The 18,297-nt window shown below is 33.9% G+C and overlaps 1 protein-coding gene across 1 annotated transcript; it reads left to right on the top strand.

Annotated features, from left to right (window-relative positions):
• The first annotated feature begins 9,389 nt into the window (after nucleotides 1–9,389).
• Nucleotides 9,390–14,864, top strand: LOC140822920 (ubiquitin-conjugating enzyme E2 2). Its single transcript, XM_073183898.1, has 6 exons — nucleotides 9,390–9,571; nucleotides 9,903–10,033; nucleotides 11,983–12,008; nucleotides 12,857–12,946; nucleotides 13,062–13,150; nucleotides 14,498–14,864. The coding sequence occupies exons 2-6, from the start codon at nucleotides 9,909–9,911 to the stop codon at nucleotides 14,624–14,626; spliced, it is 459 nt and encodes a 152-aa protein (XP_073039999.1). The 5' UTR covers nucleotides 9,390–9,571; nucleotides 9,903–9,908; the 3' UTR covers nucleotides 14,627–14,864.
• The last annotated feature ends 3,433 nt before the right edge of the window (nucleotides 14,865–18,297 follow it).

Here is an 18,297-nt window from a genome sequence, read left to right as displayed (position 1 = left end):
AGGAAAAAAGAAGCGTAAAGAGAGGCGGAAGGGCAGAACGTACAGAAGGAAGCATCGCCGTAACGTAAAGAGTGAAGGAAGGAGAGAAAGGGCAGAAGAGAAAGCTACTGTGAAGTAGCACCAGCGCGGAAGAAAGAAAAGAAGAGAGGAAGACAGAAGACTTTTGTTGGAGGAATTCCTCACACATACTACAAATCACAGAGAATCCTTTTCCTTCCTTCTTAATCATGTTTTCTGCATTAAATTTAAACACTGATTTGACTTTTGTTTTAAGTTTATGGAGTAGATTTTTATAGACTAAGGCCATGATAGGGCCGAGACATATTATTTTTTGATGTTTTGAGTTTAATTCAATTAGATTATTTATTCTATTCATTGATTGATGTCGTTTATGACGTGTTATTTTAATCTGGCCAATTAAATTGAATATTTGTTGGTTAATCTAAAACCAGAAGGCGATAGATTAATATTTGCTTCACACATCAATCAACACATGGTTAAATTGACTAGAAATAGTATTCGATTTCAGTGTGCGACTTTAGGTTGAAAAACTGGAATTTCACAACGACTAATGCGGTTGAATCTAATTAAATTCAGTTAGAAATAATTGGACGGTTAGATTTAATTAGGTTTATTAATTCGAGGAATCGTTTAATGAATAATTTTGAGAATTCCGTCGTGAATTAAATAATTAATTTATTGAATTTAAATTTGACACGTAGATTTTAAGTTGTCTCGGTACCGTTGTGCGCCTTAGTCGTTTTTAAATAATTTGAATTTTCGTCTAGCTTAATAATTTGGATTTTTTTTGCTTTAGTTAATTTATTTAAATTGTTTAATTTAGTTTTGACTAATCTATCTCCCATCATTTGAATTTTATTTAGCCTAAATTAGGAAAAATAATTCATATTCTGGTAATTAAACATCGATCTCTGTGGGTACGATACTTGGACTCATCTCCAAATACTATTACTTGACCTAGTCCGCTTACTAGATTTATTCCCAACCGAAATCGTAGGTCACTAAGCAAAAGTGAGAACATCAAGATCATAACAATGGACAGAGTAATTGTAGACAAATTAAAGAAAATCTTAAAAATGTTTATTTTCAGTCTACTCCTCATCATTGATTTACTCATCTTCACTTTCAACTTGATCTCATGCAGGTTCATTTTCTGCTCTTTTCCTGGCATCTTTCCCCCTTTTTCGACTACACTGGCTTTGACCCAATGAATAAATTCAAATAAGTGCTCATAAAGGTTGCCAACCTGGTTTTCTAAAGTTTAAAGAGATTGAGATTGGTTATAAGCTTAGCATCTAGAGCGTCGACTTTGGAATCGAGTAAAAGGAGAGAGTCTGTGTTGTTTTCTTCTTTTCTGAGTTTGGCTTTGGAGGAGGTTGAACGGGAGCAGAGGAATCTCCAGACCCAGTTTGTTCAGAATTACTGACAACAATGGTAAGCTTCTTCTTGCTCCTCTACTTTTTTTGAACAGCTTCTTGTTGGATCCCGATTTCCTTATTTTCTACGATAAATTCAGGAGCATATGGCTTGGGTTGAAAGACAACCACATTATCAGCATCAATCATGGTGGTTGAAGTACCATGTTTTTCAGAAGTGAGTCCGAAACCAGCATTATTGAGAAGTTTGTTGATCTGCACATCAAAACCAGCTGAACTCTTCTTATGGACCATCTCAGAGAGTGATTTAAACATGATAGAGGCCCAGTTAACTTGAGTTCCAGTAAGAATTACAGACATCACCTGGACCTTCTCCTTTGTTAGACTTTCAAAGTTCCTGCATTTATCAATATAGCATTGCAACAATATCTACCAAGACTTGAAATTACATCTTCAGCAATTTCTTGAAGCAAGATAGAGACTCTTGAAGCCGAAAATTTATTTAGAGCAGAATAGTCATGTCTTCCTTAGAGATGACTGAGAAATCAACAATTCTAGATGTAGGAAGAGATAAAGTTTAACTGAGCAGGGCTTCATCAATAACCAACATCTTGTTTTCATGAGAATGGAAAACCTTCCCATCAGCAAAAAAAAGAAGCTTTGACATTTATATCTAGAAGAACAGCCTTATAAATAATTTCTAGAGTTTCCAGATATGAACAAAGATCATATTTCTCCAATGCCTTGAATTTTGGACAGTGTAGACAGAGGCAAAGTAAATTTGCTAAGCGTTCAGAATATATGTGCGGTCATTTATGCGATTTTAAGGTTAGAACAATCGAAAGCAAGGTTTGCAGAGAATTGTAAAATTGCAGAGAGAAAACAAAAGGCTCGAAGATGAATATATGCAAGTAAAATGTGTAAAATTTGAAAAGGCGATTTTAAAAAAAACGCAGCCATAAGTTACAAACACAAGGACACATGTTAGTATGTTTGCAATTAGTTTAACAATTTTAAGAAAGGCGTTCTGACAGACTGACCAATTGCATAAAAACGCGAGAAAATGTTTTGAAAAAATAAGAATAGTAGGTTGTCCAAGAGTCAGTTAATGATAAAGCAGTGAAAAGTATAAATTTGATATATTATATGGTAAGGTCTTCTGAAAAAAAAGTATACTAGAAAAATTCCAGTAATGACTCATTTTCAGAAAAAAATACTATCTTATCAATATAACAAATTCTTTATTTAATACATCAAGATTTTATAAAATCTTAGTCATACTAAACAATATTTCCCCTGGATTTATGTTTAAGACAAATCAATGAGACCTAAAGCATTTCGGAAATAACAAAAGTTAGCCTCAGATAATGGTTTGATAAAAATGTTTGTTGCTTGTTGATGAGTAGACACATGTTCTAAGCGAATGTCTTTCTTTTGAAATGTCTCTGATAAAATGACGTCTTATGTCAACATGTTTGGTTCTAGAGTCCAGTAGTGATTGTAAGTGATGACTAGTGCACTAATATTGTCACAAAAGATAACCAACTGAAAAGCAGTGATCTCCCGACTCAAAAGCAATGATATCATAATCTCTTAATTATCGTTGAATCCAAAGATTTTGAGAGTAGAAACTAAGTAATCAGCTTCTGAAGTAAAAGTGGCTTTTAAAATCTGCTTTTTACTAAACCAGGATATCAGAGTATCACAAAGAAATTGACAGAAACCACTAGTAATTTTTATGTCCAAATTGAAACTTGCATAATATGCATCTGAATAAACCACATAATTAAATGTAGAATCTTTTGGATATCATAAGCCAACATTCTGAGTACCCTTTAAATATTTCAATATATGTTTAACAACTGCATAATGAGATTGTTTAGGATTAGGTTGAAATCTAGAACATATGCATACTACAAATATTATGTTTGGTATGCTAGCAGTAAGATATAATAAAGATCTCAGACCTCAATACATGGTTACCTCTACTAAATTTTCTCCTTTGTCTTAATCGAGATTAGTTGAAGAGCTCATTGGAGTTGGGGCAGCAATGCATTTTTCCATGGAAAACTTTTTTAGTAGCTCTTAGTATTCTTCATCGGGTTTATGAAATTCCATATTCAAGTTGTCAAACTTGTAATCCTGAAAAGAATGTTAACAAATTTCTCACAAAGTTCGTGGTTAGTTGACCCAAAAATAATATCACCAGCATATATTTTTACTAAGATTGTGCACTGATTTTTTTACAAATGTAAATAGTGTTTTATACAAAACATGGGGGTTGTTCTACATAAACTTCATCTTGAAGTAGACATTTAGAAAAACAATCTTCACATCCATTTAAAATACTTTAAAGTTCTTGAATGCTACAAATGCTAGAATATTCTGATGGCTTCAAGTATTGCTACTGGAGCCAAGGTTTCATCATAGTACATACATTCTTCTTGTCTGAATCTTTGAGCCACTAGCTTTACTTTTTTTTTTTTTACTATAGTTAATTCCTCATTTAACTTGTTTCTGAATACCCAATAAGTTCCAATAACCGATTCATGATTTGGTCTAGATACCAGAATCCATGCTTCATTTCTTTTGAATTGATTGAGCACTTTTTACATTACTTCAATTCAGCTTGGATCACTTAGAGTTTCACTGAGAGATGAAGGTATCATGCATATATTCATTTATCATTTGTCTTCTGGTTCTGAGGGGTGCTGATGGCTTACCATTAACCGGTAAGGGGGATGTGTCTTCCTCCATTTATTACTAGGTCATGAAGTTATTGTTTCTTGATATGATTGGACAACATGATGTTCTAGAGCTTCATGAGAAGGTTTTGGATCTTCTAGGACAAGTTATGGAATCTTCTGAGTTTCATTTACTAGTTCTTTCTCGAGAACTTCTGGTTTTGGATTTTGAGAATCATTTCCTCTTGGTGTCGTTTCATCTTCACTGTCTATATGCAGATGAATCTTGTCTAATATGTTACTCAAAGTAGAAATATTCGAATTTTCTGGAGCAATAACAATTTCATCAAAAACAACATGTATTAATTATTCAACATTAAGAATTTTTTTTATTAAATATTCTAAATTTTTTACTAATTTCTGAATATCCAAAAAAAATTACAACATCTGATTTTGAATAAAAAAATAGATAAATGATTTTTGACATTAATTAACATATGGAAATAAGACACATTATACTTAATCCATTTTCATATTTCATATGGAGTCTTTCAATATCTTTTGTTGACCATGGTTCTGTCTCTGTATAACATGTAATATTAACTGCTTCTGCCTAGATAAGATAGAAACGTTGAGAGATGTCTACATCTGCAAGCATAGTTCTCGTTGTTTCTTTGAGAGTTTTGTTTATTCTCTCAGCTACTGTATTTTGCTAAGGAGTCCTAGCTACTGAATATTCATGTTGTATGCCTTGTACATTCAATTATATTTCAAGAGATTTGTTACGGAACTCAGTTTTTCGGTAGCTTATGATTCTATTGACTGACATATATTTTTCATTTTGAACTCGTTTTGAGCTTGATTAGATGAATAATAGTATGATCTTTGCCACTGCGAAATATAACCCAAGTAAACCTAGAGAAACCATCAACAATAACTAATGTGTACTTCATATTCCCTAAACTCGTTGCATAGATAGGTCCAAAGAGGTCCAATGCAGTAGCTCTAAGCATCTTGATGTTGATTTCTTCTTTTGTTCTTGAAAATTGATCTAACTTGTTTACCTAATTGACACCCAGAACAAACAAGATTCTTAATTAAATTAATATAAGGTAATCCTATAACTAAGCTCTGTTTCCTAAGATTGTTGATAGATTTGAAAGTTAAATGTTTCAAATGTTTATGCCATAGCAAATGTTTGTTACTTAGAGATGCCACCAGACATGTAGGATGATCAGGCTGACCGATATTCCAGTTAACTTTGTAGGTGTTTCCCTCTATATTTTCTTGTAAAATAGTATAACCATTAGTTTCCTTGACTATGCATGTGTGCTTCTGGAAATCTACTGAATATTCATTGTCACAAAGTTGACTAATACTTACTAGATCGTAATAAAAATTTTCTATTAGAAAGTATATCATTAATAAAACATTTCTGTGAATAATCTTACCATTACCTACGGTTTTACTATTAAAATTATCACAAATGTGATTCTTGACCCACTACCATTGGTTACATTGAAAGTAGATTTGCTTGACCAGTCAAGTGTCTTGAACATTCACTTTCTAAGTATCATATTGAACTTATGATCAGTAAATCTTTCTTTTCATCCAAACACAAATTTCAGTAACTCACCAGTAGTTGAAGTTGAATCCGTATATGTCATGATACACTGAACTTCTTCAGCATCATTGTCACTAGATTCACTTTCTGAATCAAAGTATTCACAATTAGAATCTACTCGCTTCCTTTTGCTTTATTCGACAATGATTGCTTTGCGATCTTTTCAGGACTTCTTGTCATTGTGTTTCTGTCATTTCTTTTTGTAATCATCTTTCTTGGGCTTAGGAAAATTTTCAGTAAAATTATCAGTTTTTCCACAGTTGAAACAGACCGTGTCACCAGATGGTGACTTTTTTTTTTTGAAGTTTTGATTGAGATCTTGATAGGTTTTGTGGTTTTTTTTCATAAATCTTGAGAATTTCTTGACAAGTAGTGACATAACATTATTGTTGATTTGTTCAGAAGTCCTTTCAGATAATGTTTCAGCAGCAGCAGTTGTTGAGACATTTGGAACAACAATAGTATCAGTAAGAGATTTAGTTGGCTTACTTGATGAAGTCTCTTCACAACTTCTTACTTCAAATTCAAATTCATAGGCCTTCAAGTCTACAAACAGGTCATGTAATTCCAGTTTGTTCAAATCATTTGACTCTTTCATTGTCTTGATTTTAACATTTCATTTTCTCGGTAGTGCTCTCATAACATAGAAAAAAATTTCTTTGTTGTCATAATCTTTGCCAAGAGCTGCTAACTGTTGATAACCCTACCGAATATTTCATCAAAATCATTTAAAGATTCTCTAATCTTAATTTTAACATTCTCAAGCTTCTGCATTACTACAAAAAGTTTATTTTTCTTTGTCGGGTTATTTTCTTCACATATATTTACTTCTCTCATATTTCTTTTGCAGAAGAACATATCTTGATTTTGCTGAAATTGTTCTTGTCAAGGGTTTTATACATAATATTTTTGGCAACATCATCAAGGTTTGCTTTCTTCTTAACTTCGCTGGTCCACTCGCTTCTGTGTTTTTCCAGTATTTGTGAATCACCATCTGTTACCACCACAACTGGATTGGCTTTCATGATTTTAATGAGACCATAAATGATGGCTTATAAAATGTCATCGTATTGTGTTGGAAGGTGAACTGTGTTGGAACATTTCATGTTTACAATCGTGATTTTGATGATTAACAAAACTTGTTATTTTGTTTCTAATGATTTACCTAAGTGTGCGCAGGAAGCTGAAACTGATCAGACTTCGAACTAATCAGTTAAACGAGCCAAACTGAATCTTTCAAGAATGCCAACTGAAAGTACCAACAGATTTCCCAAACTGAATCAGTCCAACGGACGTATCAAAGAACATTTCAACTGATTATCCAGCTGATAGGTAGTCCAGTAGAAGACCTTCAAAATCCCGACCAGCTGATGAAGTGCTCAACTGATGAAGAACCCAGCTGACCAGTTCAACTGAAAGAGTTAAATTAGTTCAAATGACGAGTCAACTGATTTCATCAGCCCAACTAGAGATCAGTTCAGATGGCCAGTTAGGTGAATCAGTTAGGAATCAATCAGTTTGCAGAACACGACAAGCTTATTCAATGGAATCCAGCTGTGTGTAAAGCATCTGTACTATCAATAGTACAGTAAATGGACGTTGTAGCAAAGCTTAAAGACAAAATTCCAGCATATATGTCGGAAAAGTCGAGACACGAATCTCAAAGAACACATTCAAGCTGCAACATATACAATTATTGAGTCTCATTATACGATCAGTTTCCTGCATATAAATAAAAGATAACTGAAGACCAATAATACAAGAGTGTGTTAAGATACAAAGAAAAAGGGCACACATATTGCATATTAGTTTACAATAAGCAATCATCCTAGAAGGACACTTCAACGTATTATCAGTTTAGATTAGATTTCCCTCAGTGTGTGGGAACACCTTTCCGGTATATTCCTTGTTCAGTTCACACACACACACACACACACACTCACCGCCACAACCAAAATACAGTCTTGCAGAAAGACGATAAACTTGTGTATGTAGTCTTTGACACACAGACGTTAAAGAAGTGTTGGCTAAAAGGTGCTGCCTTCAGTCTAGGCTTCTAGTGGATCCTACCCGAGGTGGTAAAAGGGATGACATAGGAGAAGTTGAAGTCTCCGAACATCCATAAACATATCTTGTGTATTAACTGTTTAACTATTGTTTTCCAAACTTTGATCAGTTAGAGGTGTTATGAGTTCAGTTCTTACCATAACTGAACTGATATATCTCAGAACTGATCTTCTGCTTTTCAGTTATTCAGTTTACATATGTTAAAAGACTTTCAAATATATCAGTGTTTCTTAACGAAGGATTACTTCGAGTATTTTCCGCTTGGTTTGTAACCAAACTCGATTTAATTAATCGGTGTCAACATTCTTAAAACACGAGATATTGCAGCTCATTGGAGAATATTGTGTTTGAAGCATCACAAAGGTGCCCATCACATGATCCTTCAAACTGTCATTCTGATTTTTCAATCATCGAATTCTTCTTTTGAGAACATAATAACTTGCTGAAGGATGCCATAAATATTTTTTAATAGATGTTTCAGAACGAGATAAATTTCGCCCTGATACCACTTGTTATGATCGGTGAAGTGTTTAGAAGGGGGTTGAATAAACACTTCAAATTCTTCTGATTCTGAAAAGCGTGCTTCTGAAATGTTTTAAGAAATCAGAGGTTAGTCTTGTTATTTGAAAATGCAGCAGACTACTTTGAGAAGTAAACCCTAATTTTGAACCCGGTAAGTATGCATCTACTGAAGATATGTAGTGTGGGCCGGGTGAGATGAGCACACCACTTTAATTAAACTAAAAGCAATATAATCTAATAAGACACGAGATTTGTTTCTGAAAGTTCGAATGACAAAATATTTCTATGTTTCCCCTTCTTTTGTTTTCAAAATGTATTATTAAAAGACTTGGTTTGGTACACACTTGTGCTAACCCACTTCAACAGGTATTATTTTTTCCTACTGAAAGTCATATTATTACATTGCATTCACTTTAAGAAATTTAATCATGGGAAAGACTTTTTCCTCATATTACAAATGTTTAACACTTTTACGGTAGTTAAAACAATGAAAAAGTGTGAATAAAGATAACACAAATGATCTTTTGAATCTGATAAGATTTTAAAGCATATATTGGTTTTTCCAAGCCTTTTTGCAAGACAATCCACAATAAATTCATAGTTCAAAAGTTAGAGATATATATTTTGCAAATCTTTGATAAATTTTATATAGTTGATTTTCAACGTTCAAATAAAAACAACTCTTTTACCATTTAAGAGTACATGTATCTAGGGATAAACTTTGTTATAGTGAGTAATAAATAATCTTGTAATGGTCATTTAATTAAATGAAGTGTATTATTATACATAATGACCACATTAAATAAAAACATTTACAAATAAAACAGATAACAATAGTCACATGTTCAAGATGATATAAAAAATATTGTTTGGTGAGTATTCATGAATCCGATTTTCTCGTCAATTTTTTAAAATGAGCCAGTCACACAAAATTTGTTTATTACTATTTATCAAATTAATGTGATTTATAAGATATTATATTATTCAAAGAATTTATCAACACACATCAAAATATAACGGGTTCACTGTCATAAAAAAAGATATTAGGTGAGTTAAACATATTGTTCAAATTAATTCAATTTGATTTCACAATAGTTAAATTTGATTGGCTGACTAAAGTCAAAATAAAACACGTAAGATTGGATTTCATCATTGCATCCAATAGTGGACAGATATATCGAGAGCACGAAACTCGATCTTCTCTCCTTCCATTTTCCACGAGCCACAACTCGGCAGCCCGAACCCTAATCATAAGGGTTTCGATTTATCCCTTCAAGGTAAATTATCTATTTCTTTTTGTGTGTTATGCTCACGAATGGTTATGTTGTTTATGCTAATGATGATAGTAATCGATCGGAAGCAGATCTAGCCAGCAAAGAAATTGTTGAGAATCTTGATTGTGATGGGATTTCGGTTTCTACTTATAGTAAATTATTGGTTTATAAGTTGAGCTGCATGACTTTTGAATTGAGTTGATTTTGAATTGCAAATAATTAGTGGACAGGAAGATGAAATGTTTCTTTTTGTTGTTTACCCTCCTTTTTCAGTCAATAAGTTGTCCGATATCTTACTTGTGCTGATTAATGTTGAATCTATTGTTATCTGTAGATTAAAATGTCGACTCCAGCTAGGAAGAGGCTGATGAGGGACTTCAAGAGGTTGCAGCAGGACCCACCAGCAGGAATTAGTGGTGCACCGCAAGACAATAATATCATGCTCTGGAATGCAGTCATATTTGGGTGAGCTCTTACTTTTGTGTCCGTTGGGTGGGTAACCCCCATGGTTCACCGATGTTTTACGGAACTTTCAGTTTTAGTAAGTGAATGATTAAGAATATTGTTTTATGGAGAATGAGTAATTTGAAATTACACTTGTACTGTAAATTAAAATAATCCTAACTTTATTTAGAAATTCGAAAGTGAATTGATTTTAAATACTGAAAGTCGCAATAACTTAATCACAAATTCACAAGAACGAAGGATTAATGAGACAAAATTCTAGAGTTTCTGCTCTTTCTCCCAAGTGACGGATATAAACTATGATCTAATATTGATTTTGATATAACTATAAAAAATCAATCATTAAATAATGGAAAGTGGCACAACAATTCTTCTATACTTTAATGGAGTTGTAGGCCTCCGTAACTCTATAAACATCAACAATGTATTTTCCTAGGTTTTATTCAAAATCCCCTCACCCTATCGATATATTCTTAATATTAAATCGTACAATCTATGACCAATAAACCGAAAGCATTAAACTCGGAATAAACCGAAAAGACTTCAAATATATAAATCAAAAGGAAAACAACATAGTATCAAGTCAAGTTACATCATTTCTCTAGTCAATTAGATCAGTTCATGACACAATTAAAAGGTCAAACAAAGCAACTTCTTCCAAATAATCATCAATCCACAGATCTAAGAAAGAAAAGAAACAAGAATGATGATTGAAGATGCTTCTCTGTCCCTAGATGCCGCCTACTCTGTCTTCGTACCGGGATATATTGCTTTCCAGTGCTCTCTCGTCTCTTTCAATCGTCCTCTTCTTTAAAAAGCTCGAAAAGTACTCCTGAATAAGTTAAAAGCCTTCTTTTAAAACCTAGCCGCCAAGTTTCCTCGCGGTGCACGACGACGGCGCGGGTGCGCCTCTTGAGAGGTGCGGGTGCGCTTGAGCTTCGTTGTTTCTTCTTCTTCTTATTATTATTATTATTATTATTATTATTATCTGAAACTGCTCTAGCGTAGGTGCGCTTTGCTTTTGAATTTTCCTTCATGTCTTGGCATACATGATCTTCTTTCCGTGCTCTCATCTCTTTCCACATTGATTTATGTCACAAAAATTGGGTGCTGCCTGAATTCCTGCAAATGACAGACAACACCAAAACGCATAAGATCGCACGGCTCGAGAACTAAAATAAATCCGAGTTAAAAACACATAAAATCTAAGTGCAAAATTGCACTTATCAATAACTGTCACAGATTTTTTATAATAAGAAATAAAAAAATGTTGAAACTTCAAAAAGTATTTGAAAATATTTAATTAAATAATAGAAGAAACTCGAAAACTTGGAAGAAATCAAAACTGTTCCTCAGTGGCCAAGAAATCAGCTATATTCTGGTAAAACAACATTATAATAGCACGCCTGTTTAAGTCTGGAGCTTTGTTTGGTAGCTACCTGCTACCATTACCATTCTGGAACAACCGTTCCGTGGCTGCGAACCGTGGATTTACTGCAAGACTGTCAGTTTCTTGGTTGGTTGGCTCAATCTTATTCTTGAAGTTGGGAAAAATCCACTTAAACTGGGAGGGGTGCTAATCAAGAAGTTTTGCCATCTCATGGCACAAGGGGTTTATGATGTCTTTTTGTGTGCTGCGTACTCCTTAAGCCTCAGTCCAGGAATCCGATTTACTAGCACTGATGTCAACCGAGTAAACCTAATAAGATAAAAACTCCCGACATAATAAGAAGAAAACAAAGAGAGATAAAAGTAGGGTGAATCAGTATTGCTGCATCTTGAAATCCTAAATGCCATAATTATGAGAATGCAAGTTAAAAGTCTATAATTGTAAGACAAGTCGGAATCGACTGGCTACTTGGGATTTTTCTGTTTAACTTGTACTGTATTTTTTGGAAAAAGTATGGCTGCATGATCAATTCTATGTTTCTTTTCTCATGTGGTTGCAGTCCTGATGATACACCTTGGGATGGAGGTGAGTCATTTTTATGATTGGACATTTTTGGAAATTCAGTCTTTCTTGTTTTTTTGGCATTCAATGGCGATGTATTTATCATTTGTTCATATATGCTTATTTACTTTGTCTGATGAAGGTAGAAAACCTTGTTGCTTGTACCCTTTTTAAGTGGCTTTTCTGCTGTGTGCTTTTATAAAACATATTCAAGAAGCCCCCACTTATTAATTTCTGGTAAAAAGTTGTGATGATTACTAATCCATAATCTAGTTTTCATTGGCTGTCTTTTTGTAAATCTATGTTGCAGTGTTTATTTTCGCTCTTGTAATATGTGCTGTATGCAAAAAAAAATTAGGTCCATAAAAAAGATTTTATCTTTTTGAACACAAGACACCCAACACTTGATTATTGTGGTAATGGATATGCCCCATCCCTTGTTGTGAACTTTGAAGGTGCTAACATTTCAATTGAGTTAGTACTCAGTTCTCATACAAAGGATGCTTGAATGTTCTTCTAGAAACAAATCTATTCTTTTAGAGATCAATATGTTCTCTTTTCAAAATAATTTATTGATGGATCGATTAAAAATAATATTGAGATAAAGCTTGTATATATTGTGCTTCTATTAGTTTGTTATTGGACCATAGTTTTGTTTCAAAGAGTCTCCAGGTCTTCACGCAATTTGTCCTTTATCAAGTGAGAAAGTTCAGACTTCCTTCTCCTTGATAAAGTTGTGTTCCTTGCTAAGTGTGTTTTGAGCTTAAACCCCTTCGGCAATTCTGAAAACATGGAAATAAACATTTGAATATCTTCTACTCCTATTATTGTCATGATATACAGAACTGATGGCCATGCTTTGATTGTGATAGGAACGTTCAAGTTGACACTTCAGTTTACGGAAGACTATCCTAACAAACCACCAACAGTTAGATTTGTCTCTCGGATGTTCCATCCAAATAGTAAGATGCTTCCCTTGATTCAAATTTTGATGTGTTTCTTAATTTTGAGCTCAAATTCACGTGATATTTTACTTAATCTTGAACTCAAATTCACGATTATACTTTTTCTTATCAGTTTATGCTGATGGAAGTATATGCTTGGACATCCTTCAAAATCAGTGGAGTCCTATCTATGATGTTGCAGCTATACTTACCTCTATCCAGGTACCTTCTGTTTATTGAACTAAACTTGTGATATCATTTTTCTGAATTCCATGCTGATTGCTAACTAAAATGACTAAAGGTAGATAGTAGACTACTGATAGGTAACCAACAGAAAGATATTTTGTGTGATTGGTTTCGTGATCAATGGAACGTTGCACTCTTTATGCAATAACAAAAGTTGATGTTTATACATGTAACTTGTTGATAGTTCAATTTTTTTTTTTTGAACTCTACGAACAATGGTGCGTTTGGTTTCATTTTTCTCCCAATTTTAAGTTCTGAAATTTGAGCAACCATTGCTGAGACAGTTATAAACCTGTGTTTATTGGCTCTTATTCTTACTCTTAAGAATGTGCAAAATGTTGAATGATGTCGGTTAGGATGTAGAGTTGATAATTCTTTGGTAATTGCTATCAATATCTTCTAAATTTTAAAAGGATTATAAAGCAAATATTCGCCATTTCCTTGTCTAATTTTCTCTTGAATCATGTTAGCTTGATATCTAAATGTTTCATAAGTTCATGGAAATTATCGATCCTTTGGGTGTTACGAACTTGTTACACATTTGTTAATTACATGGTCATTTGATTTGAAATAACTGAGGTACCGAAACCATCCTGATGCAACTGCTCAAATCAAATTTAAGCGTGTTGATGGGCTTTTTTTAACTTGGCTGAGGTCATGCCATCATTTTACTGGGTGCAGCTGGGGTGCTATACTCGTTTTGTGTACTATTTCTCAATCAAAACTTTGTGAAATTAGTACAACATATCTTTTTGAAACTTATGACATGTGGTGGTGATACAAGTACTTCTAATATTTTTAGTAGACTGCTTGATTTGGTCAATATTGCTCTGAAATGTGTCGTCGATGCTTCACGGAGCAACTACTCTTTCGGAACAATTTGTGAATTGTACTAGAATTTGCTGTTAATATTACAGCTGTACAGCCAAATCCAATGTGAAAACGGTCCAAAGGATAATGCTCATTTTATCCCTCACGTATAGTAGTAGCAGCATACATTACAGTCGCACATAACATGTCAAGTCTATAAAGTAAAGAGTCTCACCGAAGCATACCTGGATCACTAGAGACACAGTAGATCACAGCTTTTAGCTTTCCATGTAAGAAACTGTGACTCGGTATGTTTAGACCATGAATCACAGTGTGTTTTTTTTTTTTTATTTCGACCCATGATTAAAGCAAATAGAATATTGGATCCTCTATAAATTGTATTGCTCACAGAAACGTCTCACCAAAAAATTTCCAACATTTTGTACTTTCCACCCTCATGTTAACATCAGTTGTAAAACCAATCTTGATTTATCCCTTGTGTTTTTATTACAGTCATTGTTATGCGACCCAAATCCCAATTCTCCCGCGAATTCTGAAGCTGCTCGAATGTTCAGTGAGAACAAGCGAGAATATAATCGGAGAGTAAGGGAAAGTGTGGAACAAAGTTGGACGGCAGATTAACATCCAGGCATTTGGAAGGCCACATCGAGCTGGAGTTCGGAATTGCTCGTGTTTCTGTCACGTTGAACTGTGTGACAAATTCACTCTGTAAGCCACGTTTAGCATTACACCATGTAAAATAGGTTTCAGTTTGTGCATTGGTTTACTTTGGATTTGTTGGAGAGAGTGTTACTACTTGGCAGCATGCTTCGAAGTACTGGCAAATTAATATGGTTGTTGGCTTGTGAAATTTTTTCTATTTGCAGCTTGGAACACCTTATTCTAAATTTTTTTACGGAAAGTTGAATTATAAAAATACGATATAATTTTATAAATTAATACTCGATAAATTGTTAATATCTATGTTTTATTTGGCCTTATTTGGGTTTTTTAACACCACCGAGAATCTCAAAACTTGGGTGAACCGAAGACACAAATATTTGGATTTGTAAAATTTCTGTTTGGAATGGTGAAAAGATGAACAGATGTATCATATAAACAAGTCTTGACCAGTTAGTTGGAAGGAAACCAATTAATTTCATATGATTCAATCACAAGCTTAAACATTGAATTTAGTTTCACATAACATGGAGAGAAATATGATATTGCAAAAAAAATTTAAACAAATCAAAATGATGAAAATAATAAATAAAATAACTAATGATAAGAAACAAACAATAACTGACTAATTATGAAACAAGAAACAAATACAAATGAATGAATTAAATTTAATTTGTCATGACACATTGCTTTCTCAAATAAAAAACATACATTTATGAGAATACAATGACTTTGGTAGAAGTATTGATATTTTATATATAATGTTCCACGACATATGAAAATTTTTAAATGATTATAGTCATGTGAAAGAGAAGAAAGTGGACTCCCCATTGTTGCAGTTTATGGACATGCTATGAACTATGAAGTAACTGCTAATATTCAAGGAACCATATGGGAAATTCAAAAACACAATTTGACAAATAATTAACATATGGTTTGAGTTAGTAAAAAATGTTTGGTTTGATTATGTGAGCAATGATGTGTTATTTTTTGTTTTTTTCCTGAACTTCACGCATAAATACACATATATTCTTCATTTCAAAATCATACCGAAACATAAAATCTCTCTCATCTACAATCATAAGTGTAGAAGTGAGATAAAAAATTTAGTATGAGATATATCCTTGGAAAGAATATGATTAGTGGAGAAAAAGTGAGTGTTATGAGTGGAATACTTTGTTTTCTCAATTCTCTTGTCTTTTTTGTTATTAATAAAGAATTGATCTTCTTGAGAGATTTAAAGTGAATGTAGCCCAATATTAGGATGAACCACTATAAATATTGGTGTTCATCTTATTCATGGTTGATATTACTTCTGATGTTCTGCTACAATGTTACCTTGTTTATTTACCTGATATCCCAACAACTGGTATCAGAGACAGGTTCTCAAATACGACACAAAGTCCTCGTATGTTCTGTGGTTGCAGCTTAATCTAAACTTCCACATCAGAAAATGTTTTCTAGACAGTATTAGGCATGTGGTTCTTTTGTGTCAGACTTTGATGATTAATTAGTTGGTAGCAGTCTCAAAAGATGGAGGTACGCACAAGCAAGATGATTAGCCTTAATGGCTCTAATTATCAATTCAAAAAAATAAAATGAAAGATCTTCTATTCATCACCAAGATGCACCTACCGGTGTTCAGTGAATCTAAACCAGATGATAAATCAAATGCTGAATGGAACTTCGAGCTCGAGCAAGTCTGTGGGTACATCCGACAATTTGTCGATGACAACATATACAATCATATTTGTAACGAGACACTTGCTTGTATGCTTTGGACGAAGTTGGAGACACTATATGCATCCAAAAGTGGCAACAACAAATTGTTCTATTAAAGCAAGCTTTTCATCTGAATGAGATTCGAGGATTCGTGGAGCAATTATCAAGTATGAACATAAAACTTGATGACAAGGTGATAACTCTGATTGTGCTAGCTTCAATGCCAGAGCCTTGGGAGACTTTGAAGGTATCACTCACGGAGACAACAACAGGAGGAGTCGTAAGTATGGACTTCATCAGGAGTGGCAATCTTGAATGAAGACATGAGACGGAGATCTCAAGGATCCTCTACCTTACAGTCAGATGTTTTGGCTGCTGAGTCAAGGGGGAGAAGTAAGATCAAGATAAAAACACAAATCAAAAGCCAAGAAGAAACAAGTACTCGGAGAGATATGCTAATGTAAAGTGTTATCGCCGTGGAGAAAACAAACATATTAAAAAATATTTTCGGTATTCAAAATAAAAACATGAAACCAATGATGACAAACACCATTGACGAATTCAATGTTGTTCACGAGCTAGAGATGTGAGTTCGTAAATTTGGCAACTCAAGTAACTAGTTGGGTGATCGATAATGAAGCAACAGTCAATGTCACATCTCAAAGAGAACGAATACATCCTACATACAAGGGGACTTTGGTGTGGTCGGGATGGGGAATAACGACTTGTCCAGAGTCGTGGGAAATAGAGATGTGAGCTTGAATACCATAGATAGCTCTACACTGATCCTGAAAGACCTTAAGTCTGATGACATCGGTCGAAAGACTCGATGAAGAAGGTTTCTGCACAACCTTTCGAAATGGGATATGTAAGATTTCAAGAGGATCACTTGTGGTGTCAAAAATATTAAAGATGTCGAAGGTGTATATAATTCAGGAAAATCATTCTGAATGTGTGAACTATGCAAGGGAAGAAAACTCAATAGAATTGTGGTACCGACGTCTTGGCCATATAAGTGAAAAAACTCTTACATGTCTTGTGAGCAAGCAAGTTCTGCCCGGTATAAAGCAGGTTTATATGAAACAATGCACGAACTACTTAGCCGGAAAACAAAATAAGATATCGTTCAAAAGTTCACCTCCTAGAAGAGCCGATAAAATTCTAGATATGATGCTCTCAGATCTATGTGATCTGATGCCATTATGGCTAGGAGGAGCAAGGTACTGAGTAACTTTTATCGATGATCATTCTCGGAAAATTTGGGTGTGGACACTCAAAACCAAGGATCAAGTAGCGGAAACATTCAATAATTTTTTAAACTTGGTTGAACGACGAACATACATAAAACACAAATGTATTCGAACAGATAATGGAGGATAATACATTGAATCCTTTGATAAATATGCAAAAGGAATTGAATCGGACATCAAAAGACACTACAACTCAACGGATTAGCTGAAAGGATGAATATAACTTTGGCAGAAAGAGATATAATCATGCTCTCACATGCAAAGCTGACTAAGGAATTTTGGGTTGAGACCGTGGTTGCTGTTGGATATATATTGAATCGCTCACCTTGTGTTCCTCTCAATTACGATGTCCCGGAGTAGGTGTGACAAGGCAAAAAAGTTTCCTATAGTCATTTGTGGATATTTGGGTGTGTTGTTCATGTTCATATACCAAAAGATGAAAGACAAGAGTTGGATGTCAATACAAGAAAATGCATGGCGAGGATCAACTTGGTTACAAGTTTTAGAATACAGATCTCAAAAAACATATAAGAAGTCGTGTTGTCGTATTTCGGGAGAATGAAGTTTTTGAGATTGTGGGAAATGAGAATTCTGGATCTGAACAAGATCTGGAATGGTGGCCTTCAATGGTAAATCCACAACTGGTTGAAGGTGAAGAAT

This window comes from Primulina eburnea, chromosome 2, assembly GCF_022965805.1.
Source record: "Primulina eburnea isolate SZY01 chromosome 2, ASM2296580v1, whole genome shotgun sequence".
NCBI lineage: Eukaryota > Viridiplantae > Streptophyta > Magnoliopsida > Lamiales > Gesneriaceae > Primulina > Primulina eburnea.
This window is presented reverse-complemented; position numbering and strand designations above follow the sequence as displayed.

Excerpts from the sequence above, each read along its gene's own strand:
- LOC140822920 (XM_073183898.1), top strand. The coding sequence starts at position 9,909 with ATGTCGACTCCAGCTAGGAAGAGGCTGATGAGGGACTTCAAGAGGTTG. Across the intron at positions 10,034-11,982 it reads TGGAATGCAGTCATATTTGG|TCCTGATGATACACCTTGGG; the intron begins GTGAGCTCTTAC and ends ATGTGGTTGCAG. Across the intron at positions 12,947-13,061 it reads TCGGATGTTCCATCCAAATA|TTTATGCTGATGGAAGTATA; the intron begins GTAAGATGCTTC and ends TTTTCTTATCAG.